General features: G+C 41.4%; 2 protein-coding genes across 2 annotated transcripts in view; both read right to left on the bottom strand.

The window, feature by feature from the left end:
- The window catches only part of trak1b (trafficking protein, kinesin binding 1b), a 79,740-nt gene that overhangs the window by 34,711 nt on the left and 19,832 nt on the right, over positions 1-25,197 (bottom strand). The gene's annotated exons all lie outside the window — the stretch shown is intronic.
- On the bottom strand, positions 1,338-2,754 carry LOC311093022 (uncharacterized protein; the record flags this gene model as incomplete). The annotated part of the gene is made up of 4 exons (XM_084130099.1): positions 2,641-2,754; positions 2,499-2,552; positions 2,044-2,412; positions 1,338-1,960 (listed from the first exon to the last, which is right to left on the bottom strand). The coding sequence occupies exons 1-4, from the start codon at positions 2,642-2,644 to the stop codon at positions 1,338-1,340; spliced, it is 1,050 nt and encodes a 349-aa protein (XP_083986225.1). The 5' UTR covers positions 2,645-2,754.

Genomic DNA, 25,197 nt, shown 5'->3' with positions numbered 1-25,197 from the left:
TGGACATACGTATGGCGAACCCATGAACCCCGTCAAATTCAGTATCATGTAGTAATGATCATTGTGGAGATAGAGGAAGACCGTTTTTGGGTGGGGTTCGTCAGAATTTTTGTACGTTTCTAAGACCATGGCGTTAGATCTGTGAAATACAACGATTTTAATGTCTAACACACGTTCAAACGAGGCTATGTCGTCAAGACCGATTTTGTCTTGGATTGAGAAGCCGACATTGTTTTGGATGGCAACAGCCAGTTTTTCTAACTCACTCTCTGGTAATTGGGGGTTAAGAAAACGGGCGAGACAGATGGAGAAGCACAAATTATTTGAAATATTTGTGGGGCAGAATAAACTCGTCTTTTTTCTTTTGATCACTTGGTCGACGGCCAGATCTGTGAGTTTCCGTCGCTGTCCACCACCTCCTTGTCTGTTCAAGGCTACTGACGCATCAATTTCAATGGCCTCATCAGATAGTAACCGATTGTTGCTCTGTAAAACTTTTTCAATTTGATCGAAAAGCGAATCCACCTCGTAATTATTACCATGAGTTAAAACTCCGCTGACTGGTGTTTGGAGACTGGGAGCTGACAATGTAATATTGATTACGGGATTGTAGTCGAATTGTCTAGCAAATGAAACAATCTCACTCAGCATATCGTGTAAGCGAATGTGATAAGAGGCCAAATCTGTAGAGTTAATCTCTCTCAGATTCGTAGTCCTTCTCAACGTCACGCTATTGAAACGAGGTCGTGGTAAAACATGATATCCGCTAACGTCGCCACCGTCGCGAATCAACCTGTCAATGTCCGTACGGCTTAATCGAGTCTGTGTAGTAGAGTCGACATTACCTGATGTGGATGGTTGTGAAGTATCATTACCGTCGGAGTGCTCTGATGATTGGTTGTTTAAAACACCACCGAATTGTACAACAGGATTGTTGTCTACGCTTAGCACATGATCGTACAAATTCATATTTGGATTTACAGCTAATTCAAAAAGATCCAAATTAGCGAAGGGTTGTGAAGATTCTAAATTAAACAAATACTGTTCTAAAGAATCAGGAAGTATACTTAGCATTTCAATTTCGTCCGGTGACAGTTCTGTATCGTCTGAGTCAAAGCTTTTAGCATCCTCCATTTTAGATTTCAGACTCCAACATGAAATAGTACAAAATTAGAGTATATGTAAAAAGTAAACATGAAATAGTACAGAATCAGAGTATATGTGAAATAGTACAAAATCAGAGAATATATAATAAGTATAAAAAGCATACATGAAATAGTACAATATAAAATCAGAGTGTATAAAATCGTTACATGATTTAATGGAACACATGTATTTTACTCATCTGACTGTTCGACGAGAATGAGAAGAAGATGATGAACCAAAAGTACCAGTTCACGATGGTATTCGGTGAACATGCGTTCGTTTCTATTGATACGTCGAAATATTTCATCAGTCAGATTTTGAAAAAATCGATCTTGCGCATCGATTCTACTATGCACCTCCAGCTGAGAGCTGCGAAGATCAGCGGTCAATGCGGCTAATCTACTACGTGTTTCGATCTGTGCGTCACGAACCTGAACACGCAGTGTCTCTAATCTAGCAGGTGTATCGCTGTGAGCATGAACCTCAGCGTGCAGTGTCTCTAAACGGTTTTGTGTTTCGCTGTGTGCATCACGAAACTGCTGTCTCAATGATTCTATTGAATCAATAACCGCACGCGTCGGAGGAGTAGCGCCGACATCAACCGTCTGAGACCCTGCTGCTGATGCTACTTCTTCATCCTCAATGTCTCCTTCGTCTTCTTCCGATGATTGGTGAAAACAGCTGTTTTCATCAATTGTTTGATTAGTGTTTATGACCGATACCTCGTCGTGCTCACTCGCCCAAGAACCACACTCCCATGATTCCAGTTGATCGCTATCCCAGGCCGTCACATCATCATGCTTTCCGGTTGAACCTGTTGTGTAGAAAATAACAAAAATCTTAATGGTCTGTTTCAATTTGTATTTTTTAAACTTCCGATAATGTAGTTAGTCTTACCGTATAACACAGTCGTGTCAGGACAGGGCTGCTGACAGCTCACCCCACTGGTAGATGGACCGACTGACTGGTTGACAGGTGGGGTGGGAGATTGAATGGCTGGAGGGGTGACAGGAGGTGTGACAGGAGGGCTGGCTGGTGGGGTGATAGGACTGTGGGGTATAATGACAAGTGGAATGGCTGGTGGGCTACCGAGCGAACTGGAACCGACGACCTTTCTCAAAGTTTCGTTGCTTGGTCCAGCACTCTCACCGTCATCGTTGTGTGAATTGGAATCGACGGTCTTTCTGACCTTTCTCAAAGGTTCACCACTTGGTCCAGCACTCTCGCCGTCATCATCATCTTTCGTAAGATCTACCACAGCTGATACTGTGAATTAAAAAAATTTAGTTAAAATAATTAAAATAAATTAAGTTCATTTTAATTTATAAACAATATAAAAGATAAGTTCTCACATGCATCATCGATGGCTTGGAAGGCAACCAATTCAATATTCGGGGATTTCGAGCCTGGAAAATATAAAACCTGTTTATGCATGAAAGATAATTTAGTAATTTGATTTTATACGCATCAACCCGCGAATAATAAAACACATACGCATGTAATGTAATGTAACCCGGATCTCAATCCTTCAGCCTTGAGAGGACAACTGACGATTGAATCTAAAATGCTTGTTCTTTTAGCAAAATTTGATGATACGCCCGCCCACACACACACACACACACACATACACACACACACACACACACACACACACACACAAACACAGCCACACCCAAACCGACACACAGACACACACACACACACACACACACACACACACACACACACACACAGACAGCATGGAATTAAAAAAATTAAAAAAATAAATAAATAAATGTAAAAATAAAATATAAATAAAATAAATAGTTAAATATAAATAAATAAAACTAACTTAAAGTTAAACAGATTATTAATCCTAAAATAAATCAAAACAGAGTGCAATAGCAATAACGACCACACGATTGAGCTATTTTACAAAAACAGGGTGTAATACCAATAATGACCAGACGATAGGGCTATTTTACAAAAAAGGGTGCAATAACAATAACGACCAGACGATGAGGCTATTTTACAAACAGGGCGCAATACCAATAATGACCAGACGATGGAGCTATTTTACAAACAGGGCGCAATACCAATAATGACCACATGATGGAGCTATTTTACAAACAGGGTGCAATAACAATAATGACCACATGATGGAGCTATTTTACAAACAGGGTGCAATAACAATAATGACCACATGATGGAGCTATTTTACAAACAGGGTGCAATAACAATAATGACCACATGATGGAGCTATTTTACAAACAGGGTGCAATAACAATAATGACCACATGATGGAGCTATTTTACAAACAGGGTGCAATACCAATAATGACCACACGATGGGACTATTTTACAAACAGGGTGCAATACCAATAATGACCACACGATGGAGATATTTTACAAACAGGGTGCAATAACAATAATGACCACACGATAGGACTATTTTACAAACAGGGTGCAATAACAATAATGGCCACACGATGGAGCGATTTTACAAACAGGGGTGCAGTTCTTCCCTCCCCGACACTAGGGGTGCTACATAACGTCGGTTTAAACAACAACAACAACAACAACCATGGTGAATGGACAACTTTCAGACAGTGTTAAAACAGACTTTTTATGTTTTAAAACATCGCGAAAGCAAATCGACCTAGTTTCAGAACCATGTAGACGGCTGAAAACTAGTTTTGGTAAACAATAACACGTAGAACTCATAGAACGCAAGCCCGAGTTAGCACACAGATGATTCAATACCACAAATTATAATAGAACGCAGAAATGATATCAGATGGGTAGAACAGAACCACAACCGCGATGTAATGAAAGCATATGGAAAAAACGATGGGGGAAAACATTTCTTTCTCTGAAACATATTTGTTGTTGAGCATAGAAAAACATTGTAGCATGCAGGGGCTAAACACCGGGGGCGCCCATTAAGGAAGGCCTCGTCTTTTCATAATAAAAGTCATGGAGTAACGCGATGTGGAAAAGCACAGAATTATAATTGTGTTTTTTCTGAAACATAGACCAAAACTGGATGGCGCTCAGATTTATGTGATTAGAGTTCAATAACCAAGAAATTATATGATATGATATACCATCTTTTGACAAAACAGTTTTCACTGTAGATTAATATCATAACAACTATGGAAATAATATAACAATAGAGATTTTAAAATATGAAGCATGGAATAGCAGACAAATCAGTTTAAAACAGCAAACATTAGATAGAAATAACAGATAAAGCCATCTGATAAAAATAACAGATTAAACCAAGCAACAGCAACCAGTAGATAAAAATATCAAATCAAGCCAATAGATAAAAATAACCAATAAAGGTGTCAATAGCATAGAAATCAGTTAAAACAGCAAACATTAGATACAAATAACAAAGCCAACTGATAAAAATAACAGATTAAACCAGCAACAGCAACCAGCAGATAAAAATATCAAATAAAGCCAATAGATAAAAATAGCGGATTAAACCAAGCAACAGCAGCCAGCAGATAAAAATAGCAGATAAAACAATTAAAAACAGCAGATTAAACCCAGCAACAACAACCAGCAGATAAAAATATCAAATAAAGCCAATAGATAAAAATAGCGGAAAATAGCAGATAAAACAATTAAAAACAGCAGATTAAACCCAGCAACAGCAGCCAGCATATAAAAATAGCAGATAAAGCCAGACAAAACAATTAAAAACAGCAGACAGCATGTAAAATAGATTAGTTAAAACAGTAATGAATTATTGCTAATGTATAAAAAAACAAAGTTATAGATAAAATAGAATAGTTAAAAAAATCATTGTATAAAAACAGCAGATTAATATAAAACACTTACTTTTTTGCATCTTGGCAAGATGTGTAGAGAAGAAGAGAGTTGGCAGAACTGATGGTTTGGCTCAAAGCCAAACGTTTATTTATAGGTCTGTATTATCTGTAGAAAAAAACATACTTTCGCCACGAGATGGAGCTATTGTACAAGGAATAAATTTTTGCCCGGGAAATGCTTTATCACGAGTCAGGATGAGCAGAGCCTAAACAAAGCGCAATAATTTATTTTGACCTGTCAAACGGACAGCAAAAATGTCAGGCAACAGTGTTTTTTAAAACAAATGGCTAACATATTCAACCGTGTGTAGCAGAGATATCAACCTTATGGCCGATTCAGCGAAAACATACCGCAAAGTCAGCATGAAAAGTGAAAAACAGGACATAGACTAACTAACTAACTAGCTATAATTTATTTCAACCTGTCGAACCATCCGCAAAAATGTCCAGCATCCGTGTTTAAACAGATGTCTGTCAGAAAAACAGAAAACACAACCCCGGCTGTGTACCAGAGATAATGATTGTTTTACAAAGGCGCTTACATCAGCGTTAAGTCACGAAATAGTTGTATGAATATTGTATTTTATATTGAGTATGTTTTTCAACTTTAGTTAGCGTGAGATACCCCTTTTCTCACTTTCACTGAGGAGCTAAAGGGATCCGAACTCAGCCAGAGAGAACGCGCGCATCATGCACGCGCACCACTCTGAGTGCCTTGGCGAGCTCGTACAGGAAAAAACAGTGTTTTGTTTTACCAGTTTTAATAATGTATTGAACTTAAAAAACATTATTACGACTTTTATAAAAATATCATTTAAACTTTGAAATAAATTTAGCCCAAACACAATGTCCCATTCTGATCGCTGATTCAGAGAGAGAGAGAGAGAGAGAGAGAGAGACCAACAGATGGAGCTGTGAGCCCGTTTCATACATAGTATGGACGGCTTCTTCAACTCTATAAATAATGTCAGATGGATTTTTATTCTTTTATTAATCTAAAACTGAATGAATTAGTTTTAGTAAGCTTTTTATTTTTTAAAAGAACAGTATGTTTTTCAACCTTAGTAAATTATTTTATACTCATTTTGCGTTTATACTTTTTAAAGAACAGTATGTTTTCAACTTTTGTGTGTGTGTGTGTGTGTGTGTGTGTGTGTGTGTGTGTGTGTGTGTGTGTGTGTGTGTGTGTGTGTGTGTGTGCGTGTGTGTTAGACATCACACTGATTTCCATAACCTGTATGTTGTTTTTCTTCAGTGCTCTATAAACATTTAACTGCTTGTATAATTGTTTTTCTATGGTTGTGTGACACACTTACACAGTCTTTTTCTTCTCACTTTTTCAAAGGGGGCTCACAATGGCCTCTGGAATGCGGAGGAGATGCTGACACATATATCCTATATATATATCAGCGTTTTCAAACTTTCTGTCAGAACCAAATGATCTAGGGCTAGCTAGGACAATAGGGCTAATCATAACAACATATGCCGGAAAGACACCGGAAAGCCAACCTGTCAAAACACATGATCGATGGGATAGGAAGGGTCAATAGGTTGAAACTAACTGTCAAAACACATGATCGAAGGGGTAGGCAGGGTCAATAGGTCAATTCATAACAATACAGACCGGAAGGTCAACGGAGGGGGAGGGTCAAAGGTTAATGACAACCGGAAGCCATCAATCATTTTGACACTTGCCATAGCATAAGGACTACTCACTAATCTAGGATGGTTAACAACACAAACGTCCGTGTCCTCGTCTGATTCAGAGATTTCGTCCAGGAGAAATTTGCATCGTTGAAATTCTTTGCAGCAGACGGACTCTATCTCTGTGTCTGTAGGCGCACAGTGAGAGCACAAGCACCACCAGTCCGCCCAAGCTCGAGCCAGTCCGGGCTCCTCGTCCGCGACAGGTAGGTCTTCTACCTCGGCTGCAGAAGCCGCAGCAGCCGCCTTCTGTTCCTCCATCAGCCTCAGCTGCTCTTCGCTATATTGCGTCTCGTAAAGGTAGCGACGAACATCTGAATCGAGCATCAGACTTTTGAAATCCTCTTCTTCCATATCATATTGAGTACTTTCCGCCATTGTCGTAACTTCACATCTGGCTCCACAGCGCCTGTTAGCTTAGCTTCCAAACAAGATGGCGGATATTGCTTTTAGTTTCTGCAAGTGAAGTCCCACCCACTGATCTATAATAGGTCTGTAGCGTGAGTGAGTCCCACCCCCTGGAAAAATGAGGAACGAGTGTTTGTAGTCTCAACCCTAGTCTCAATCTACAAAGATATGGGACTTCCTGCTTAGAATGATGCAAAATGACGATTTTTACATCATTATAAGCAGGAACTGCAACACTGAAATCCGTATTTCTCCCGTCTCAGGGGAAAATGAGGGAATAATGCACGACCATTTAAAAATATGACTGGGTTTCTAACGATACAAAGCTTAATGCAAATGGGTGAAGTGTCCCTTTAATGTTAGTAGCCTTCTCCCTTGTACCTGTGATAAGAAACAGTCCTGACAGAAAATTCCATCCATGTTATTCCTCTCTTGCCTATTGAAAGAGCATGATTAATCCACTCATTATTCCAGCTTCAAAAGTCCATTTGCTGTCAAGGTGATGGATGACAAATACGACTTCAGTTTTGCATCTTTTTATATCTTTTTTTATTTCTCTATTCAACTCACATAATAAGATAACTTCAACTGTTTACCCTTTTGAACTATAATAAAGATTTTTCGTTCAGTGCCATGGCCGCTGACGTTAGATTTACTTATTTTCCATCATCTCTGTGCTCTCTGAGAAGAGTCTGACCAAACATTTTATAAGATGGTTCATTCATAAAAGAGACAATTGTCAATTGGTAAAGTCATTGGGTCAAAACACACGCACAGCAATGACAGACTCTGATCATGGCAGGTTGTTCTCCGAGTGACTCGGTTATTACACATAATGTTAAACAGACCTGGGACATAAAGTAATAGATTGAGACCTGATTTAGATCTAAACCAGTACGGGTCCCAGGTCCACGGTCCTCCGTAAAGACCTCTACTGCAAGGTGCCCAGGTCCTATGGCTTCAAAACAAGCCCAAATCATCACCCCTTCACCACCGCGCTTGACAGTTGGTATGAGGTGTTTGTGTTAATATGCTGTGTTTGGTTTGTGGTGCTGTGCATTATAGCCAAACATCTCTGCTTTGGTCTCGTCTATCCAAAGGACATTGTTCCAGAAGTCTTGTGGTTCGTTCAGATGCAACTTTGTAAACCTAAGCCATGCTGCCATGTTCTAGAGAAGGGTTCTCCTGGCAACCCTTCCAAACAAGCCATACTTGTTCAGTCTTTTTCTAATTGTACTGTCATGAACTTAAGGTGAGACACGGCAGGCAAAAACATTGTTTTTTTTTACTGGTCAATTTTGAGATTTTTGGATATTTGTCTTCAATAACATGTCTTCTTTCAGACTTGTAGTGAAAAAAAGGCCGAAATACACATTTAGGTCTTTATTTTACTACACTTTGTCTGTTTGCGTCTGTAGATTTATCATAAATTCAACAAAAGTTGGCGTTCTTAATCAACATGCTGCTCCGTGATCGCTGTCTGCTCCCTGTCATCACATGCATCATTAGGAAGCTCTCTCTCTCCTGTACAATCCTGTCGGATCCAAATATGGTCATTTCCTTTTTATCAGCAACCAATCGTGAAAGTAAAAGGGCTGAATGCGCAATCTCATTGGCTGATGATAAATCTTTAAAGCCCGTTTTCTCAAAATGACTTTTCTCTCATACTCCAAGTCCGAAATTTCCACTTCAGTAGCACCAATATACACCAAACTTTCCAGTCTTGTACCTAGTTATATTATGAAGACATTTACAGAGGGATTTGTAAATACACTCACCTAAAGGATTATTAGGAACACCATACTAATACTGTGTTTGACCCCCTTTCGCCTTCAGAACTGCCTTAATTCTACGTGGCATTGATTCAACAAGGTACTGAAAGCATTCTTTAGAAATGTTGGTCCATATTGATAGGATAGCATGTTGCAGTTGATGGAGATTTGTGAGATGCACATCCAGGGCACGAAGCTCCCGTTCCACCACATCCCAAAGATGCTCTATTGGGTTGAGATCTGGTGACTGTGGGGGCCATTTTAGTACAGTGAACTCACTGTCATGTTCAAGAAACCAATTTGAAATGATTCGAGCTTTGTGACATGGTGCATTATCCTGCTGGAAGTAGCCATCAGAGGATGGGTACATGGTGGTCATAAAGGGATGGACATGGTCAGAAACAATGCTCAGGTAGGCCGTGGCATTTAAACGATGCCCAATTGGCACTAAGGGGTCTAAAGTGTGCCAAGAAAACATCCCCCACACCATTACACCACCACCACCAGCCTTTACAGTGGTAACAAGGCATGATGGATCCATGTTCTCATTCTGTTTATGCCAAATTCTGACTCTACCATCTGAATGTCTCAACAGAAATCGAGACTCATCAGACCAGGCAACATTTTTCCAGTCTTCAACTGTCCAATTTTGGTGAGCTCGTGCAAATTGTAGCCTCTTTTTCCTATTAGTAGTGGAGATGAGTGGTACCCGGTGGGGTCTTCTGTTGTTGCAGCCCATCCACCTCAAGGTTGTGTAACCTCACCATTCTTTGTAAACCCTAGAAATGGTTGTGCGTGAAAATCCCAGTAACTGAGCAGATTGTGAAATACTCAGACCGGCCCGTCTGGCACCAACAACCATGCCACGCTCAAAATTGCTTAAATCACCTTTCTTTCCCATTCTGACATTCAGTTTGGAGTTCAGGAGATTGTCTTGACCAGGACACACCCCTAAATGCATTGAAGCAACTGCCATGTGATTGGTTGATTAGATAATTGCATTAATGAGAAATTGAACAGGTGTTCCTAATAATCCTTTAGGTGAGTGTATATTATTCCTAGCCTGATTTATATTACAATTTATTCCAAAAAACATGGCGAAAATCATTTTTTAAGGCTATTGACAGTATATTCTGATTTACAGGATAACAAAAGTAGATATCCATAAATCCCTGTAATTTGTTTCCCATCTAATATGTGAACACAATGAAAAAATAATTTTTAACCTGGCTTTATCCAATACTCAGATTTAGTTTTTTTAAATATATGCAAATTAGTGCATATTTAATTAGATATTGCCTAATTTGCATATTTAAACATTAAATTACAGAAAACTTGTAATTAATTTTTTTCTCATCTTAATGTAGGTAATCAACTGGGAAAGTTCCATGGTGATATCTGCTAGTTAAAATTGTTACCCTATTCACCTGTAGTGTCTCGCCTTAAACATTTAATATGCAAACTGAGGCCTTTATAGTCTTAGATGAAGCTCTTGGTTTATTTGCAGTTTCTCTGAGCAGTGCACGGTCTGAACCGTGTCTTGAATGTTTTCCACTTGTGAATAATAGAGTGTAGAATGATAGACTTCAAATTGTGTGGAAATGGCCTTGTAACCCTTTCTAGATTGAAGGGCAGCAACAGTTGCTTCTCTAAGATCATTGCTGATGTGTTTCCTCCTTGGCATTGTATTAACACACACCTGAATGCTCTAGACAAGCAAGCTGCCAAAACGTCTGCTTTTATAGAGTCGGTCACACTTGCTGATGACCAATTAAACAAAGGCACTTGATTAGCAGCGCCTAACTGCTACATACTCTCTTAATACCTATGGAAGCAGTAAGGGTGTACTTACTTAGTCACACATGGTTTCTCCATTTTGGCCTAGTTTTTGTTTAATAAACCATGACACAGTGTAATATGTCATGTGTTGTTGTCTGATCTGAGATTGTATTTACCTAATTTTAAGACCTGCCAAGGACCAATGATTTTTTTTTAAATAATGTTCTGATATGTAAAACCATATAATTCAAAAGGGTGTACTTTCTTTTTCACACAACTGTATGTCTGAACAGAATTTTCGCAAATGTAACTAAAGATGATCTTCAATACCAAAAATGTACAAAGGGGGAACAAATTTCCAAATAGATTCTTATGCTCTTTCTAGCTATTGCAGCTATTTTTTTTCATTGTCGTGTGTTCTAATAGTAAATTTAACCAATGATTGATGTTAAATAATGGTCTTGTTTTTAAATTTTGAAGAATAGCTTTCTTGGCTAGTATTTGAGCAATATTAACTTATGTGTCTTGGCTATTAAGTTTGCACTGGACACAGACTGAATTAGAAAAATGTCTCAGTTACGACCGTAACCATGGTTCCCTGAGAAAGGGAACGAGACACAGCGACTTAAGCCATGTCCACACTAATATGTTTTTGTTTGAAAATGCATCTTTTTCTCTCCGTTTTGGCCTTCTGTCCACACCGAGACGGAGGTATTTAAAAACTATGACATAAGTTTAGTCATGTGACGTATATTGTACCAATAGATATTCATGTTTATACCGGTATTGTGCCTGTTATGTGATATTCACTTTCACACTGTTGCTAAAATATGTTACTTTGCACACTCTTCATATCACAGTCCTGCAAAGATGACAGAAAATGTACTCACATTTGCTGTCCTGCGGCAATACATGAGAGCAGTTGCGTTTTAGACCAAACATATGGTGACTGAGTGCAACCTGGACGCATCAGTGAATGGTGAGATATTTTGTCCTGTCATGAGAATTGCGCGACAACTTTATTAATTATTTTTCCGTCTGTATCATCTCAGTGAACTTTTGTTTTTGTTTTGTTACACATTACACAGGTTTTACACATGCGCAGTAAGGTGAATTTAGCGTTTTCAGGCATTTTCCAAAAGTTTCTCATCCACACTAAAACGTCTGAAAACGCTAGTGTGGACAGAGATTTATTTTTAATGAATATATCAAATCTTCAAGGCCCAATATATCAAATTCAAATATATTCGGATCAATGTAGACGTAGCCTTAGATTGACATGGGGAACAGCATCAGTGTGACCGGTGTCTAAAGCATTTGTGAAAACATGCCAAATTTTATTGGCTGATGACAGTCCATGGTGCCATTTGCGGAGTGCCTGTTAGTATAAGAGGGTGCCTGTAATGCACTGTAATGTCACTGACCCACTGCCGCATACGCCCTTCCATTTAGTGAAGTGGTTTGTAGCGGCTTAGATGGCAGGGCCGGAGCCTTCAGAGAGGATGATTCACCCTGTGAGAGATAGCTCGCAAGCGTCTCTTCGACTGAGGGCATTCTCACATATCCTCACTCGAGTAACCCCTCCACATTCGCATAATTCGAATGTTGGAATGGATAAATGTGAGCTGAATATGGTTTCTTCCACGACTTCACCTCTGCATGGTGTTCAGGAAAAAATGGAAGGTTCATGGGGGAGGGACGATTATGGTCTGACAGGAATCGCTCGTCAAGTCTGCCACGAACATCTTCCTGTTTCTCACGCCACCACAACAGATCCAATCTGGTTGTGGTGCGGGCCAAAACATCTAACAACTCCCCGTATGCAGGGCTGGCAGGATGAGAGGGTTCATATACAATCTTCCATACTTCTAAACCATTCAGAAACCTTGAGTATACTGAAAGCATGTGCTCCTCACCTAAGCACAAAACGCACGGATTGTGTGTCCTCAGATTTCAGAGGCATACACTGACACAGAGGCATACACTGAGCTCCTGAAATGGATTTTCCATTTCTAGTTCGCCTTCACCACGTGCTATTTTACAAACAAACAACTCCTGAAGACAAAAAAAGCTGATGATGTGCATTACAGGCTTCCTCTTATACTCACGGGCGCTCTGCTAATGACGTCATGGACTGTCAGCCAATAAAATTTGTCATGTTTCTCCACATGATTCAGACACCCACAGCATCAATCCAAGACAGTGTTGAAGTTCCACTTTGAAAGTTAACCCATTTTGAATTTAATTAATAGTTTTGTATTGTAGTTTGTAAATCTATTATTTTATAGTTGCAAATCTACTATTAGAATTATTAATCAAAGAAAACATATTTTTTACAAATTGGTGCCTACAGATTGGGGTCAGAAGATAATGATACATCTGTGCCCCATTTTGTAGTGATCTATATAATTTCAATAATATTGTTTTTCGAAGGTGAAATAGCTTTAATCTGAGTGACAAATTAAGATGCTTGAAGTGTATTATAATTAATGTTTATTATGTTTTTAATTGCCTTTTTATGTGCGAGTAGTGAATGCATTTTCCTTTAGGATAATCAAATTTAGATGTTAAGTCTTTAAAAGAAATAAACTTGTTATCATGAAATACATGATGAAGGCGAGTATTGCCCTTTTGACTGCATTTGCAAAAATAAAGAGGCTTTTTATTAAAATAGGTTGTAACCAGGTTGTAAGAGTTGAGGAAATAAGTATATTACTGAAACAATTGTGTTTTTTAAAAGCTTTTTTTTATATATATATAAAAGGTAATTCACTTAATTTAATATTATTACATTTGTTTTGTTCTAAATCGATCCATGCATCATAATCTGAGTTGGAATGTGTCCATCTAATAAGAAATTGTAACTAATTTGTCAATATATTAAAATAAATTGGAGTATCTAGCCAAAAGGTTACTATTTCAAACAAATGCTGTTCTTATGAACTTTCGATTCATCAAAAAATCCTGAAAAAAACTGAATCACAGTTTCCACAAAAAATTTAAACAGTGCATCTGTTTTAAACATTAATAATAATAATTGTTTCTTGTGGATAAAATCAGCATATTATAATGATTTCTAAAGGATTGTGTGACACTGAAGACTGGAATAATGGCTGCTGAAATTTCAGCTTTGCATCACAGGAATAAATTACATTTTAAAAGATTTTAAAACTGTCAATACCTCACTGGTTAAATTTAGTTGTTTAATTACTCTTAGGCATTTTGATAATTGTCTTGCCATTGTGTAAATTATTTGTAAATAATTTACGTGCCTGAGCTTGATCAGCGCATATTATTAAATTAGTCTCAGGGTTATTAGTGTAACCCTTGTTTCCTGATGGAGGGAATGGAGACGTTGTGTCGAAATACCGACACTAGGGGTCACTCTTGGAATTGGCATGTGGAATTTGCATGCCTGGCCACGCCCCAGGACATACGGGTATATAAGGTTGACAGCGTGCATCACACTCTTCAGGTTTGTTCTGAGGAGCCAATACGGCATCTCGGCATCTTCAGTGCCAGTTCAAAGTTGTGGCAGGAGGGACACAATGTCTCCGTTCCATCCATCAGGAAACGAGGGTTACTGTCAGACTTTCTGTCGGTCACTGTTTCGATTTTTTCAGTTTCGGTTTCGGGTTCGGTTCCGAAAACGGTTCTGGTGCAATGTTTGGGCGAAGTGCTGGGAGCTTATCCTTTAATAGCGATGTCTCACCTCATGAATATTAATATAGTAATGAATGCACTGAAAAGCCCTTGCACTACTCACATATGCTTTGCGTCAGATATCAGTGCAGAGAGAGAGTATAAGACAGTAGAGCTGTACGTTTAATCTTTAAAAAAAACTTGGATCTCGATTTAACCAACCACGTGATCTTATTCCTAAATGACAAAAACTTTGACAAAAATAAAAATAAATAAATCACACCGGAACATTCAAATCTGTTTGACCTGTCGCTGACCCAGAGAGAGTTTTCAATAGGTATGAAACAGCTTCACTTTCACAACTACACAATATCAATATTTCTGTGTTACAAATATTCAAATGATCACAGAAGTACTGAGATACAAGTTTATAGTTCAAGCATAAACACTGATGTCTATGGTAGCAACCAAAATAGAGTAAATCCCCTTTTGAAAGTCGCTTCAAATAACAAGTTTATCGATTACATCTGATGCTTCAAAACGTTCATAAAGACAAGTGACTGTTAAAGCTGCAGTCCGCCACTTTTTTTGTTCAAAATTTAAAAATGTAATGAGAGAGTACATCATGAATGCATTTTCCAAACCGTGTTTTTGTCTTATCCTGAATCACTATGGTAATCCTATATAATAAGTGTTTATATTCTGACTACTTTAGACCGGTCGGGTCGGCATCACTGCGGAGTAGCCCAGTACCTGCGTGACTTTTCATAGACATAAACAGAGAAAAGTAGCTCTGGCTACAATGTTCTTCCGCAAGACACATGCAGTTCTGTTTATTAACCGCTAGAGCACCAAACGTTACAGACTGCAGCTTTAAAAATTGTATTTGTCATTGAATCATTCATTCAAGAAACTCATTCAAAAATGCTGATTCATCCAGTAATGAAACAAGTAATGAAACAAGTGAAGCCTTTATGAATCAATCATTCTGTTTCACCTGTTTGGATCTTACATGTGTGTTCAAGCATATTCTACCCCTTCTGAGAGGGTATTCTCCAACTGCTGGAGATTCAATAAGCCAGGAGAGGTCCCAAATTCTCCCAGAGAATGCAGAAATGTTGATTTTTCCTTCAGAAAAATGTACTTTCTTTTGCAAAAATGGCTATATAAAATGTTGAATTTGTTGACATTACCAGTCTGTTAAACTCATTTGACAAGTATAAGAAATAAACACAAAGGATTGTTTGAGTTGAGTAACTTTAATGGAATCTGAACCGGAACCGGAATCGCTAGGCAGAACCAGAACTGGAAAATTTCGTACGATTCCCAACCCTAGTGCAGATGCGGGCAAGTCTCCGCGTGCCAAGTAGGTGAAGCTAAGCTACTTGCAACCTTCCAATGCCCAGGGTAACTGACCTCAGGTTTCCCCATATCAGGGGGATCCCCTCACCTCTGGGAAGAGGTCACTCAAGCCATAGGGCCTCTTCTGATTTTTTTAAAAGTATGTTTTTTGAGTAAAACCTATTTGTTAAAGGTGCCATAGGTGATTCTCTGCAGAAACATTTTTGTTTCTTTTGTTTTTGCTGGTTGAAAGTCTCCTCATATCCTCATAGCAATCACTCTGTTAAGCGTAGTGTATTTTTATAAATATATGTCGTCTGTGGAAGGCGTAGGACCATAAAATGTCCGTTCAATTGTTGCGTTCGGTCCGAACAGTCCTATAGCATGTGTTCCCTGTCGGTCAATGTGTGACCGAGTATACAACTGCGCAGGCTGTTCACGCAGACATAATAAGTCATCAGCGCGTTCACGTACACTCTGCAGACAGAGCGAGAATGGCAGGCAAGAGCAACAACCTAACTTTCCTTCTGAACCGACAACAAGTGGCACTGGCAAAGGATCAACGATCTATATCTTCATCGGAGCCAAGCAGACTCTCATCGTGGAAACCCTGTCATGCAAGAAATATTATTACACCCTGACAAGTTTTGCTAGCTAAACAAACCGAAAACTTGCTGCATCTAATTCTGTTTTTAAGAATTTGTTTACATTTGGTATTGTAGTACTGTTATTCACTGTACTGTAAAGTTTTATCATCGGTGAATGACACATGATGTATTGCAGTAATGTTGTCTCCGGTCTTCTTGGCTGTGCTTTCAGGCTTTGGATGGTGATTTGCAATGAGGGTGGGACAGACGCTTTTACTGCTCTCAGGCTAAAGTTAGCATTTTCCCAGATGTCCTACAGCACCTTTAACGTTGCACATCCGTCCAGGGGAAGACACTGGGTTCACCGATAGAGAAACTGAACAGTGGAAGAATACATTGTATGGGGTCACCATTAGGGAACCACTGCATCCGGAGAACTGGACAGATTACAAGGGCTCACCTGAATGGGGCATACCACGAGTAATAGGCCTGGAGGTGAATTCTGAACTCACTGCAGAACTCATTATCGATGAGTGCTAGGCGGTAGAAAAGATGTTCTGGGTTAACCAAACCTGGATGAGGGGGAGGGTGCCTATGCAAGCACTGCACCCAACCAGTTGTCCAAGTTTAACCTGTTGTTACCCAAGACTCAAGATGAAACTGGTTCCATACGAAGATTACAGAATCTAGCGAAGGCGTACGCGTACCCAGCACGCAGCTCTACATGTGTCTGCTAATGAAGCACCGTTCACCAAAGCCAATGTGGCTGCAATACCCCTAGTGGAGTGAGCTCACATTCCAAATGGGCACGTTGCACCTTGGGTCTGATAAGCCCGGGGAATGGCTTCCACAATCCAGTGGGCCAATCTCTGTTTGGAGACAGCCTTCCCTTTCTGCTGACCTACAAAGCAAGCAAAGAGCTGCTCAGATCTTCTGAAGCTCTGTGTGTTTCTCATCCATAAACTCAACCAGGGGACTATGCCCAGGCGATGTCCACACTTGTGGTCCAGGAGAGACACCTATGGTTACGCCACCTGGTGGAAACTCTCCCATTGTAACCCCCAGATTGCCTTCAGCACTCGTCGCCAAAGCCTCATACCCGGAGGTAGAATGACCAGGACGGGAAGCAATTGAGGAGACTCTCAGCCTCTTGAAGAAGTATGAGAGTAAAACGACCGCAAAGTACCCATGGGCATGCTCTCACAGTGAGCACATGACCCATCCACAAACGCTGTTTCAGAAAGAGCATGGCCCAGTCGAGGTAGAGAGAAATCGCCCTCAACCAGAAGGACAAGGAAAAGACTGCCGTGCAGCTTTTTTGGAGGAATTTGCTCTTTTAATATGAAATTGTCTCTTTTAGGCAAGGCAAGTTTATTTATATAGCACAATTCATACACTATTGCAATTCAAAGTGCTTTACAGAAAATAATTAAAATAATCACAAAATAAAAGCAAGGAAAATTAAAACAGTTATAAAATAAATTAAAAGAGAAATATGATACAGTTATAAAATTAATTAAAAGAGTAAAAACATGATACATAGATAAACTTCTCATCTGGCAAAACACTGGTGTATCATATTTTTCACAACTCCCAGTTTTACCATGGTGATTTCACTGTGTCTGTGGTGTTCTTTCAGCACGCCTAAGAAATCTATTGGACGTCTCCGATGGACCCGATTTTTCCCTAAAATCAGACAGGAGGAGCTCTAGGACTGACTCACGGGGTAACCTCGGGTTCTCTGCCCCATCAGTCCGCACTCCAAAAACCCATTTGTTCGGCTCTAGGAATGGAATCAATCCAGTCCGCACTCCACAGAAGCTCGAGGTTAATTACACATCAAACACACTACTCCACCACAGACCTAGGTCATCAGGATGGTTTCATCTCTCAAGTTCCCCAATTAAGTAATTTATGTTTGTCCCAATTCTCAGTGCCATTTGAGTTCAGTTTAGAATCAAAAGGAGGAATGCAGTGGATACAGTTATAGGGCTGGGCGATATGACCAAAATCTCATTTCACGATAGAAGTCATCTCATATCCCGATAACGATATATATCACGATATAGTACCTTTTCTGTAAATTCAATCAATTAATAGTTTATATATATATATATATATATATATATATATATATATATATATATATATATAAATATATACAGTGGGGAGAACAAGTATTTGATACACTGCCGATTTTTCAGGTTTTCCCACTTACAAAGCATGTAGAAGTCTGTAATTTTTATCATAGGTACTCTTCAACTGTGAGTGACGGAATCTAAAACAAAAATCCAGAAAATCACATTGTATGATTTTTAAGTAATTAATTTGCATTTTATTGCATGACATAAGTATTTGATCCATCAGAAAAGCAGAACTTAATATTTGGTACAGAAACCTTTGTTTGCAATACAGAGATCATACGTTTCCTGTAGTTCTTGACTAGGTTTGCACACACTGCAGCAGGGATTTTGGTCTCCAGATCCTTCAGGTTTTGGGGCTGTCGCTGGGCAATACGGACTTTCAGCTCCCTCCAAAGATTTTCTATTGGATTCAGGTCTGGAGACTGGCTAGGCCACTCCAGGACCTTGATATGCTTCTTACGGAGCCACTCCTTAGTTGCCCTGGCTGTGTGATCCAGGTCGTTGTCATGTTGGAAATCCCAGCCACGACCCATCTTCAATGATCTTACTGAGGGAAGGAGGTTTTCGGCCAAGATCTCGCGATACATGGCCCCATCCATCCTCCAATCAATACGGTGCAGTCGTCCTGTCCCCTTTGCAGAAAAGCATCCCCAAAGAATGATGTTTCCACCTCCATGCTTCATGGTCGGGATGGTGTTATTGGGGTTGTACTCATCCTTCTTCTTCCTCCAAACACGGCGAGTGGAGTTTAGACCAAAAGGCTCTATTTTTGTCTCATCAGACCACATGACCTTCTCCCATTCCTCCTCTGGATCATCCAGATGGTCATTGGCAAACTTCAGACGGGCCTGGACATGCGCTGGCTTGAGCAGGGGGACCTTGTGTGCGCTGCAGGATTTTAATCAATGACGGTGTAGTGTGTTTTCTTTGAGACTGTGGTCCCAGCTCTCTTCAGGCCATTGACCAGGTCCTGCCGTGTAGTTCTGGGCTGATCCCTCACCTTCCTCATGATCATTGATGCCCCACGAGGTGAGATCTTGCATGGTGCCCCAGACCGAGGGAGATTGACCGTCATCTTGAACTTCTTCCATTTTCTAATAATTGCGCCAACAGTTGTTGCCTTCTCACCAAGCTGCTTGCCTATTGTCCTGTAGCCCATCCCAGCCTTGTGCAGGTCTACAATTTTATCCCTGATGTCCTTACACAGCTCTCTGGTCTTGGCCATTGTGGAGAGGTTGGAGTCTGTTTGATTGAGTGTGTGGACAGGTGTCTTTCATACAGGTAACAAGTTCAAACAGGTGCAGTTAATATAGGTAATGAGTGAAGAACAGGAGGGCTTCTTAAAGAAAAACTAGCAGGTCTTTGAGAGCCGGAATTCTTACTGGTTGGTAGGTGATCAAATACTTATGTCATGCAATAAAATGCAAATTAATTATTTAAAAATCATACAATGTGATTTTCTAGATTTTTGTTTTAGATTCCGTCTCTCACAGTTGAAGTGTACCTATGATAGAAATTACAGACCTCTACATGCTTTGTAAGTAGGAAAACCTGCAAAATCGGCAGTGTATCAAATACTTGTTTTCCCCACTGTATATATAACATTGTACTTTCAAGTTTAAAATGTAGCAGCAATCAGGGCTCCGAACCTGTTCAATGAACGAAAACAAACTAATGAAATTTTGACAGGAACATAACCAGAAATGGAAACGAAATCAAATTTAATCGTTCTGAACAGAAACGCTTATTTGAAATGGCCATTAACCGGTTAATGACTGTAACGATAACCAGCTGGAGTGCCCTCGAGAGCCACCAGAGGGCACTCCACACCTAACCATCATATTCACTTACAGACTACATTTCCCATCCTGCATCTACCTGGACTGATTACTCCATACACCTGCACTGCATTACACACCTGCACCTCATGATCAAACACCCCATATAAGCCTGGTTCACCCATTCACTCATGGTGAAGTCTTGTTGTACTGTTAGTCTGCATTTCTGAGCGTTTTTCCCGTGTTTGTTTTCTGTTTTTGACCCTGGACTGTTTACCGTTTCTGACTCTGTTCTGCCTGCCCCTATCTGGATTGTTTATTGGACTCTGTTTATTGCTGCCTGCCTTGACCTCTGCCTGTTTACTGGATTATGAGTTTGGATTACCCTTATTTAATAAAGCTGCATTTGGATCGATCTTCTTGTCTCTGAGCATTCGTAACAGAAGACTTCGCCACACCCAGATCCAGCAGCAATGACCACCATGAATCCAGCGGCACAGATTATGTGTCTCCGTCAGGGAGACCGGCCCATAGAGGAGTACGTGAGAGACTTTATTGAGCTGGCACCTTTGGCATTTTTAGATGAAGTATGCCTAATGATATTTTTCCGTGGAGGACTATCCGAGCCGATCAGCTCCCTTATGCCACTTCATCACCCTGGCTGGAATCTTCAAAAGTATGTAATCCAGGCTCTTTTGCTGGCTGAGTCACTTCACGTCAGCCCTGCCGAGCCTGAGCTTCGCCACGCCAGTCCAGCCGAGCCTGCACTTCACGCCAGTCCAGCCGAGCCTGCACTTCATACCAGTCCAGCCGAGCCTGCACTTCACGCCAAATCTGCCGAAGCCAAGGCAGTATGCGTCATGCCCGCCGCCCCTGAGACTGAGAGCGTCATGCCCGCCGCACCTGAGACAGCAAGCGACATGCCCGCCAAGCTAGAGCCTTCACCGCTGGTCTCGTCCAGCACAGAGCCCTCTTCACCGCTGATCTCGTACAGCACAGAGCCCTCTTCACCGCTGGTCTCGTCCAGCACAGAGCCTTCACCGCTGGTCCTTTCCAGCTCAGAGCCCTCTTCATCGCTGGTTCCGTCCAGCTCAGAGCCCTCTTCGCCACTGGTCCTGCCCAGCTCAGAGCCCTCTTCGCCGCTGGTTCCGTCCAGTTCAGAGCCCTCTTCGCCGCTGGTCCTGCCTAGCTCAGAGCCCTCTTCGCCGCTGGTTCCGTCCAGTTCAGAGCCCTCTTCATCGCTGGTCCTGTCCAGCTCAAAGTCCTCTTCGCCGCTGGTCTTATCCAGCTCAGAGCCCTCGCTGACGCTGGTCCCGTCAAGCTCAGAGCGCGCTGATCCTGATCCAGAGACTGAGCTTCACGTCACTTCTGCCGATCCAGAGACTGAGCTTCACGTCACTTCTGCCGATCCAGAGACTGAGCTTCACGTCACGTCAGCCGATCCAGAGACTGAGCTTCACGTCACGTCCGCCCGTCAAGAGTCTCGTCCCGCCGAGACTGAATCTGTTCCTGAGCCTGAATCTGTTCCTCTTTCTACGCCTGTGTCTTCGGACAAGATGGCCGACTCCACGCCTGTGTCTTCGGACAAGATGGCCGACTCCACGCCTGTGTCTTCGGACAAGATGGCCGACTCCACGCCTGTGTCTTCGGACAAGATGGCCACCGCCGAGCCAGTGTCTCAGGACAAGATGGTCTCCGCCGAGCCAGTGTCTCCGGACAAGATGGCCGCTGATCCAGAGTCTGTTCAAGTCACGTATGCCGAACCAGTGTCTCCGGACAAGATGGCCGCCGTCAAGCCAGTGTCTCCAGACAAGATGGCCGCCACCGAGCCAGTGTCTCTGGACAAAATGGCCGCTGTCACGTCGACTGAGCCCTCAGCAGAGATAGCCGCCGACACGCCTGAACCTGAGCCCTCAACAGAGATGGCCGCTGTCACAGTGTCTGTTCCCGTCCCTGAGCCGGTGTCTGTTCCTGTCCCTGAGCCGGTGTCTGTTCCTGTCCCTGAGCCGGTGTCTGTTCCTGTCCCTGAGCCGGTGTCTGTTCCTGTCCCTGAGCCGGTGTCTGTTCCTGTCCCTGAGCCGGTGACTGTTCCTGTCCCTGTGTCTGTTCCTGTGCCATGGTCGTCGCCTCCCTGGCCGCCTGAAGGGTCGTCGCCTCCCTGGCCGCCTGAAGGGTCGTCGCCTCCCTGGCCGCCTGAAGGGTCGTCTCCGCCCTGGTCGCCTGCACTGCCTGCTCCGCCCTGGTCGCCTGCACTGCCTGCTCCGTCCTGGCCTCCCGTATTACCGCAGTCTCAAGGTCCTCTTCCGCTCCACGGACCTGGCCCTCCATCCCGCCCCCGGATCCGCCTCCGGGCCACCTCCCACCTGGACAGTTTTGGAGCGTCTGGAAGCCGCTCTTTGGGGAGGGGCTATGTAACGATAACCAGCTGGAGTGCCCTCGAGAGCCACCAGAGGGCACTCCACACCTAACCATCATATTCACTTACAGACTACATTTCCCATCCTGCATCTACCTGGACTGATTACTCCATACACCTGCACTGCATTACACACCTGCACCTCATGATCAAACACCCCATATAAGCCTGGTTCACCCATTCACTCATGGCGAAGTCTTGTTGTACTGTTAGTCTGCATTTCTGAGCGTTTTTCCCGTGTTTGTTTTCTGTTTTTGACCCTGGACTGTTTACCGTTTCTGACTCTGTTCTGCCTGCCCCTATCTGGATTGTTTATTGGACTCTGTTTATTGCTGCCTGCCTTGACCTCTGCCTGTTTACTGGATTATGAGTTTGGATTACCCTTATTTAATAAAGCTGCATTTGGATCGATCTTCTTGTCTCTGAGCATTCGTAACAATGACGTTATTTTATCGTTCTGTTAAATATTTTAATTTGCAAGTCAACCAATCACGAATTCAAATAGTACAAACTGTTCAAATGTGATATTGACACATATCCAACGTGAGTGAAATGCCCGCGCTCAGCTGTCAAGTCATCAAAGGTAAGTCGCAATGGCAATGCGCTGGTGTTAGTTTTTCAGAGGATAAATAATTATGTCACCAACTGTCAAACAATTAGGTCTACATTTCAGTGAAAATTATTAGCAGGTAATATGCAACTTCTTGAGTTTTGAAACCAGCAAACATTGCAGGATTAGTGTAGATTAGAACATGGATTCACACAACATTAGCCTACATCACACACTTAAAGCGCTTCTGTGAACGGAGAAAACAGAATAAAACTAAATATATAAAACTAATATATAGGCCTATATGCGAAATATAGGCTATTTCACTTAAATATTACAGTTTAACAAAACGAAAGGAAAAATTTTGCTGAGCTTCAGTTCATTGTGATGGGGTACAAAGCTCACGGAAAGGAAATCGAGACAGCAGAAAACGGCATTGTGCTTGTTTTCTGTACTTTACAAAAGCTTTACCTTTTTTTTAATCATTTCTTGCTTCTAGCCGTATGACCATAAATTACGGAGTAACAGGTTCCTCAGAACTTCAGGACAAAAATTCCTGTGATCGTGTCGGCGCTTCACGCGCACACGTTCTAGCATTGCAGCATGTTCATTATCAAAATAAAATAGTTAACCAAACATATAGAAAGTTAACCAAACCATGTCCATACTACAAATATAGCCCCTTGTTTAGGAATGAGCTCCTCGATTTGTCCTGGGTGGTCCTTTGGTCTGGCAAAACACTGGTGTATCATATTTTGCACCCCAAAAACCCATTTGTTTGGAAGCTCTAGGAATGGAATTAGTCCAGTCCGCACCCCACAGAACCTCGAGTTTAATCACGTCAAACTCACTACTCCAACACAGACCCAGACCATCAGCATGGTTTCATCTCTCTTACCTAATTCTCAGTGCCATTTCAGTTCAGTTTAGAATAAAAAGGAGGATGCAAAATAAAATACAGTGTAATCAGTTGGACGTACAGTGGCACAGTACTCATTCAGTAAATGCACAGCTAAACAGATGTGTTTTGAGTCTGGATTTGAATGTGACTACTGTAGGAGCACATCTGACCTCTTCTGGAAGGTGGTTCCAGCTGCGGCTGGCATAGTAGCTAAAAGCGGACTCACCTTGCTTAGAGTGAACCCATTAGTGATCCTAATGATCTGAGTGATCTGTTAGGTTTATATTTAGTGATCATATCTGCAATGTATTGAGGTCCTAGGCCATTGAGTGATTTATATACCAGTAATAATACTTTAAAATCAATCCTAAATGTAACTGGAAGCCAATGTAAAGACCTGAGGACTGGTGTGATATGTTCATATTTTCTGGTTCTGCTCAGAATCCTGGCAGCAGCATTCTGTATGAGCTGCAACTGTCTTATGGTCTTTTTGGGAAGGCCAGTGAGGAGTCAATAATCCACCCTGCTGGTGATGAAACCATGCACAAGACTTACAAGTCTTGTCTGGAAACAAAGCATCTAATTCTTGCAATATTTTTGAGATGATAGCATGCTGATTTTGTTATTGCTTTGACATGACTACTGAAACTAAGGTCTGACTCCAGAATCACACCAAGATTCCTGACTTGATTTGTAGTTGTTTGACCACTAGCATCATCTTGAGAACTTCAGCTTGGTTTCCAAACACGACTTCAGTTTTGTCTGTTTAACTGAAGAATGTTTTGCCGAATCCAACTGTTGAATTCATCAATGCATTGGCACAGGGAGTCAATGGGGCTGTAATTGTAATCGACAGGGCTAGTAGATCTGTGTCATCTGCATAGCTGTGGTAAGCAATTTGGTTCTTTTTCATTATTTGGCTCAGCATGAACAGGTTGAACAGGAGTGGTGCAAGAATTGAGCCTTGAGGGACTCTGCATGTCATGGATGTCCATTCAGACTTATGGTCACCTATACTCACATAATAACCTCTCCCTCCTAAGTATGACCTGAACAATTTTAGGACTATCCTAGAAAGCCAGAACCAGTGTTCCACCCTGTCAAGAAGTATGTTATGATCGACAGTGTCAAATGCAGCACTGAGGTCGAGTAGTACCAGAATTGATGTTTTGGCTGTAACCGAATATCGTTTATTATCTTTACGAGCGC

The sequence above is a fragment of the Abramis brama genome (assembly GCF_963993115.1).
Source record: "Abramis brama genome assembly, chromosome: 12".
NCBI classification, from domain to species: domain Eukaryota; kingdom Metazoa; phylum Chordata; class Actinopteri; order Cypriniformes; family Leuciscidae; genus Abramis; species Abramis brama.
Note: the sequence above shows the minus strand (reverse complement) of the source record. Positions and strands in the feature narration are given on the sequence as shown.